General features: G+C 37.4%; 1 protein-coding gene across 3 annotated transcripts in view; it reads left to right on the top strand.

Moving 5' to 3' along the window:
* The window catches only part of CCDC33 (coiled-coil domain containing 33), a 1222712-nt gene that overhangs the window by 322319 nt on the left and 893007 nt on the right, over nt 1-7386 (top strand). For all 3 annotated transcript variants that reach the window (XM_044077752.1, XM_044077755.1, XM_044077753.1), the window contains exon 6: nt 673-744. In XM_044077752.1, coding sequence (XP_043933687.1) covers nt 673-744 — 72 coding nt within the window. The remainder of the gene's footprint in view (nt 1-672; nt 745-7386) is intronic.

Here is a 7386-nt window from a genome sequence, read left to right as displayed (position 1 = left end):
AGTTAGAGTTGCCTACATAGCTAGGGTTAAGGAAGGGGTTAGGTTTATTTTGCACATGATTAAAACTATGGTTTGGCACAACACTATAAGGGTTGGAGCTATTGCTCTCTACCTTCTCTAAACCATTTTTTATTTTTTTTTTTTTAATTTTCCCGAATGTAGAAAAGTGCTTTGCAAAAATATTTCAATAATGCTTCAATTCTACTTTTATAAACGGGACAAGGAAATATATTAAAAAATTCATTTTTGCATGGTTCAGAATTTAATGCGAGATAAAACAAGATAATTAAATCTTAAGATATGAAATCATAGTACTTTGGAGTTCTTACTAATACAATTACAGGGAAATATAAAAAAAGAATACAGTACAAGACAACATACCAGAAATGTACAGATAAACTCAGATAAAATATCCTGTAACACAGATTCAGCAATCAGAAATGCCAAAATAAAAAGATGCACTCTGTAGCCTCTACTATATGTTATCCTGTAGCACATTTGCTGATGCAATAATATATTTGCAGACATATTAAGGGATAAATGTGTAGCTTACTGAAGCTTTCTTACTGAGATGTACTTTAATCAGATAAAAGTCTTTTATAAAGTGGTTGTGAGTAGACTGCCACAGAAATTTGTTTTAATCAGCAGCTGTATTCTGTTTTTGTACAATAGGGTACTATCTTGAAAACAACTTCCAACACTATTCCAACAGTGGGTCTTCTTCTGCATCTTGTTGTCTCAGAGGTAAGAAAATCCAATGGTATAAAATATAGATTTTTTTCTATTAAAACACTAGTCTTTATGGGTTGCCTCATGAGGGCTCACTAAGTTAATGTTGCTGCTATTCATTTTCCATCCAGTATTATTGTTATGTAAGGCTAAAGTTCAGTTTTTTAGTCTTATTCTGACCACCAGATTCCTACATGCCTGCATTTCATAAAGAATATTTCTACCAAATAGTGTACTTCATAAAGGGTTTAATATTGATACATGATACAAAAGCCTAGCAGTGCATTCTACTGCGCCCAATATGTTCTGTACGAAGGCTGTTAGTTTCAGGACTAGAAACTGCACTACAGTACTGAGGGGATTATGGGAAGCAAATTATAGGCAGTGACAGGCATGTGATGATGAGTCATGGGAGATGCAATAAATTAAATAATTCTTTATCACATACATGTAGAAGTTATGTGCAGGTTGGGCCTAAGATAGACCTTAAAACTCAGTAATGCGGTGCTGTTATGAACACCAAGTAACTGAAGGTCTAATGAAGAACCTTTTCCCCAAAGTCTTGTGCAAAGTGTTAATATGCATCAGGTATTCACTGCTGAATTGAATTAGTCTTGAGAGTTTGTATATAGAGAAGAGATTTATAAGGTATCTACAAGAACTTTACAAACATTCTGTAAGAACTGCCAGATAAATGCAATCCAGTCACAACAGAAAACAAAGTTTGATGATGCTGATGAGGCCAAGTGATGAATGGCCCGTATATTATAGCAATAAAAATCTAACCAACCTATAACATGGACTAGAGGTCTCTAGGAAGTTTTTTTTTTCATTTGAGACAGACATATCATGACAAAGGGAAAACACACTGAAGGTTAATTAGCAGTTATATTTGAAGTCCTTAGTGAGTCAGTGTGTTCCACTATAAAAAAGGATTCCACCTTCTTTTTTACTTTATCATTTTTATAGTCTCAGAAAACAGTACTTCCAAATACCTACTTGAATGATAGTATGCAGTAAAGAGGTTCTGTTCTCTCCCCACTTTTGTGCTGTTTCAAGTATGTCACTCATTTTTCTGGGGTTCACCTTCCAGTAATGGAGAGCACTATTGTCTTAAAGAGATGCAGTTACTAATTAGCTTACTGGAAGGGCTGTGGACTTTGCGGTGAGATTTAAGACCTTGGCAGTAGCCATGTTATCTCATCTGTTGGCATAATGGTTAAGGTGTTTACCTTAGAATCACAAGGTGCAGGGTTTGATTCTCACATGGGATAATTGGCTAGACTTAAAATGGCCCACAAGGGCAGTTATCCTAGTACTAATCTATGAACCTATGTTGAACGATGCATCCTAGATTTTCTCTATAAGAGGAGTCTGAAAGCTTCATTGGGTGTGACATATAAACATGAGTGGTGGTAACTCAAAGGTGGAGATATTCTTGGACTCCAAGGAAGAATGAAGATATTACTCTGTGAAATGCTAGAAAGGCTCTGGTAAAGCAATCCTTAACTTTATATAGCCTGCATACTCTAGACAGTGATGGCAAGATATTATTTACCCATCTGGTATTATTGTCAATATTTTTTGCAGGTATATCATAATGTGCCAGAAAAGTAGAAGTAAATTATGTGAGTTGTTAAACTATAAAAGTGTTATTACTAAGGCAATACTGCATTTCTGCATTTGAGAAACTTGCAACATTTTGCAACATAGATGTAAATTAGAAAAGCTGGAACTCTTTCCAGGCTTTGTTTCTATCAAATATCACTTCCTTAATGTGAGGGTTTTATCTAAACTGTGAAACTGTGATGGTACTTTCTTTAACATGATTTTTGTATTGGATTTAAGCACCTAGATGAATTTCAAATCCAAGAATTGTGCAGCCTCCATCATGGATGGAGACGTTTGAATGAAGGACCAGTTAGGATAGCCCCAGTGGTGGAAGAGGCTATTTGAAGTGGGGATAAGCCAGTATTCCTCAGTTCCAAGCCAAGAAATTGCTCAACAATGTGTAGGTATCATCTTGCCCTGAAGCTACAAGCAGGAACCTTTGGTGATTCATTCCTGCACAGTATCAGTTATAACATCATGCGCCTTCACATGGATTGAGTAGTTTTTACCAGCTATTCTGTGATTTATTTATTTTTTTTAACTATAATTTTCATCCACACAATTTGGAGACAGTAATTAGCTGTGGTATTACTCTAAGCCTGGGATTAGTTTGATGCTTCTTCCTCACAAAAAAAAAAAAAATCCAGATTTTGTTGCAATCCCTCCAGCTAGGAAAGAGTTTGATTGGTAACCCAGTGCTTAGTCCTGTGAAGATACACAGAATGACATTGTGGAAGATTTTTTCCACTTAGTAGATGCATGTAGAGGATGAATCTCTGTTTGTATTATGAGGAATAGCCTAAAGAATGTTTGAAGCAGCCTGGATAAAGTTCCTAAGGATTAAAATACAACCTACACGCAGACTTTTGCTTGCCTGTCTTTATCGTATATTTTTTAGCCAGATATTAAGGCATTCAGAGGTTTTGGAGTCACTTGAGTTGAACCATATCTCTTTTGCTGCATAGCTGTTTGGTTGAGATCAGCTCAATGTTGCAGAATGAAGGAGCTCAGAGTGCATCCCTAATAAGCTGTGTTCAGCAAGGGTCCTTGGCACTAAAGGGGACAACTGGAATTGGGAAAAAATGATGAGGCATAGGTCTGTTCACTTCACTTAGGGTGAAGGGGTATACATAATGTTAGGGAGGGAAGGATTGCATGATCTTTAGGGGAAAATCAGGGCGGCTGACAGAAGCATTTGGGAGCTACTGATGGAGTTAGGACATAGCCCAAAGGGCTATTGATTTTTCAAACTCTGTTCTCTTCATCTCCCAACCTTCATATAAAATTGCCTTTTCTGCCTGATGAGGGGATTATTGGATTCTACACCAAAGGAGTCACACTGGGCATGAGGTGTTGCATGGAAGAAAAGCACTGGCAAACAGTTGATTATAGCTGCCGTAGATTAACCAATTGCCAGTCCGATAATGATACAAAAATAAAACAAAAGCCTCTGTGCTTTCTGTATGGAACACAGTTCAGTATGCAACTCTGTAAATTAAGCCTTGAGATAAATTCCCTGGCTAGACTGATGTTGTACCATAATTGGCATCTTTGTAATACTATTGAGATTGCTTCCATCTTAGAAGTTGTACTGTTACCAGGCCCGATGTATATGGTACCCATAACGGTAACTCCATACCGAAAATTAAAAAATAAATAAATAAATAAAAGAACAAGTTGATGTATGCCTATAGCCTGTGCGATACAAATGCCTCTGTTTTAATCTGAGTGGTTGGTGTTATTTTCTGAATTGTTATGCCCCAAAATAGCCTGATAGGATATGCCATAATGGCAACATTTTGTTTTGTTTTGTTTCAAAGTTTGGTCCTCATATTACCACATTCCACAAAACTTTGAACTTCATTTCACAATACTTCTTCCTGGTAAAAGGCATACTATATGTGTTTATATTTATTATCTGCTGCTGACATCTTACATATACTGATTTTTCTCTGATTCCAGGAAAGTTATACACCTGATTTTAAATTATAAGAATTTAACATATTTTTAGCTGGATTTAGTGATTCATTTAGTCATGTTTTGTTAAGGCAGCAAATATCTTAGATGTAGGTAGTTGTAGTAATTTGTGAGAACACAGGCACTGCAGCTGTGTGTTCTATGCTCTGTTTGTAAAGTCTACAGCGTTAATCAGAAAAAACATAATGTGGCCATGCAGTGGTACATAGTCTGATGAAGTTAGCAAGACATGGCCCAGTGGGGATTAGCTATGCATGAATGCTACCACAGAGTGGTCATGCCCAGGACAGTGCTACATAATTAATCTTCATAGCTGAAGTGCGAGTGTTAACTATGCAACTCAACTGACAACACTATGAGTAATCACATGACCCAGGGAATAGCAGCATGCAGGTGGCATTCCTTATGCTGTGCATGTTCATATAAACATCAAAATCATTTTATTATATAACTGAGAAGAAAATTGGGAGCAGGCAAAAATAAATGGTAAAAACAAGCAGAGGAACATACAGAAGGAAAACATTAAGAGAATGGACCTCTTAAGTAAAGGGATAGACTTTTCTTGGGATAGGTGCCCATTTCTATTTTTTTTAAGAATGGCAAAGGGGAGGGCAGGATGGAGAAGGTGTGGGATGGAAGTATGGTATAGGGAAGTGGCAGGCAAACAAATATGGAATGCAGACAAAGATTGACAGGGAAGGCAGTACCACAAGAGTGCAACAGTAGAGAGAGAGAGAGACTGATAGTGTGTGAAGAACTGGTGACGGTAGACAATGGAGTACAAGGAGGGGATGGGAAGTGACCCAAAAAGATGGTGAACACAATGATGGAGGATACAGAGAGGTGAGGAAGGTTATCTCTTTGGCATCATGGTTGAAATCTACTTCTGATGGTCTGAAGGTCAATGCAGGCAGGCTACAAGATTCAAAAAGGTGCAAAGAGGAGATGCACCAGAGTGCCCACGTATATGCTAAGCCATCAGTACACCTTGGTCCTCATCAGCTACTACATCTCACCCCAGATTTTCCACAATGGTAATGCAACACCACCCTCAGTTAAGAAGCCTTCTTCTTCCCCCTTTCTGAGAAGTGGTAATGGAAGCCACTAGCAAGCCATCGAGGTCGCTTCCACTGGTTGGACCTCTTTTACTCTGCTGAGTGGTAGGCTTGGCAGCTTCAGGGGAAACAGTAGTTATTGGGTTGTCCACTGCAGTTTGTGGTGGCCATTGCCTTGCTTCAACCTGACCCACAGCTGGTACTGCACAAAATAAAATAAATAGAGGAAAGAAAGCAAAATAATAAAAACAGAAATGGAAAAATAAGGAAAGTCATGAATACAACTGTTCATTTATATGTTGTACAGTTTATGAAAATATTACATTACTGCGCACTAGACTTATCCTGCAACCTTGCCACCTGAAAAGCATGGCTGCCTACTCTGTAAAGTGATTTAGTTGTCTTTAGTCCCCAGTGGTTCAGCAAAGCATAAAACAAACAGCAATGAACCCTAACAAGAGAAGGCAATTACTACTTCGAGCATTAGTATTCTGTACAGTGACAAAGCAGAATGCTTCAAACAGAAAGGTGGCTCTCCCTCCATTACCTCTTTTTTTTTAAACCCATTTTAAGTAGCAATGATCAACTGATTAGTTTAGCAACAGAGGAAGAACTTTCCATTTCTCCTATGCAAGACAGAAATGAGAGTAATGTGACACATGATACTGTCAAAAAACAGACAGACTATACAAAAGCTTTAGTTATTACTTTTAGTGTGAATCATAAGTTCTTAACTGCCATGTTCCAGAAAGACTGGACCACCTTGTTAGATGACCTTTACGTTAGATAACATGTAGGCGACAAACCAATCATTGTATATAAAAAAGCCTTGAGCTTTAAAGATTTGCTAAAGAAAGGACAAGCTATTGTCTATAATAATAAATGTGGAATGTTTAAATGTGGTGCATGTACATGGTGTAACAAAATAAGAGAAACAGATAATTTCACTAAAACAAATTATAAGTATGAGTTAAAAGGAAAGTACAATTATAACTCTAAAGCAGTGGTCTATCTGGCACACTGCAGTTCATGCACCGCATTTTATATAGAAAAAGCAGAGAGAAAGATTAGCCAAAGAATTTATGAGCATGAATATGCCATAAGAAAATTCAACATAAATAATGCCTTATCTAAACATATTATGGAATTTCCAAGCCATAAGTTCTACTTTATTATCACTGACCATGTATTTATAAGTTATAACCTATTGACCATGTACTTATAAATGACAATCAACCATGTGGACTGCAACTAGAATTAAAATGGCAGCTTCAGCTGCAAGCAGACTCATGGCCAGGTATAAATAAACGTACCTCAATTTCTGCAGTGTTAAATTTAAAGGCTTTAGAAAGAAAGAAAGAAATTATAAAGATCGAATAACAAGGTTTTTTAGTATAACTATATGAATTAATATTTAGCAGATTTTAAACTACAAGGAATTTTAAGAAATATGTACTTAAGTGTTGTATATGTATGTATAATTCAACTTTATTATGGTAGAGATGCTGGGCAGGATTCACGAAGGCTTGCATGGAGTGTAAGAGACGTGCAACACTCCATGCAAGCCTCGCGATCCAGGAACAGCCCTAAACTCCGTGTAAGAGACCAGCTAAAACTTCTCTTACACGGACTGGGCGTGGACATGCTAAATACCTCACTTGCAGCTGAAAGGTATGCAAATGAGGTATATTAGCGATCCACGAAGCAGAAACCAGTCCGTGTAAGAGACGTTTTAGCTGCAGAAATGTACTCAGTTGACAACTGAGTACGTTTCTGCAAATTCCACAACGGAGCCATGTCAGCTCCAAAAAAAGGGTGCATATGACTCAGGCAGCATGCCAATGGCCAAATATGTGGCCATTGGCAATATAACCCGATGCCAAAATAATAAAAATATAATTCTTTTTTTTTCTGTGATCGCCGATGTTTAAACCCAGCGCAGCCCAGCGCAAACGGGCTGCGCTGTATAAAACATGAAAATGAAGGTTATAAACCCACAAATGTGGGTTTAATG

This window comes from Protopterus annectens, chromosome 7.part0 (assembly GCF_019279795.1).
Source record: "Protopterus annectens isolate FY-2018-M chromosome 7.part0, PAN1.0, whole genome shotgun sequence".
Classification (NCBI taxonomy): Eukaryota; Metazoa; Chordata; order Ceratodontiformes; family Protopteridae; genus Protopterus; species Protopterus annectens.
The sequence above is the reverse complement of the archived record's forward strand: the minus strand, read 5'-3'. Positions and strand labels throughout refer to the sequence as shown.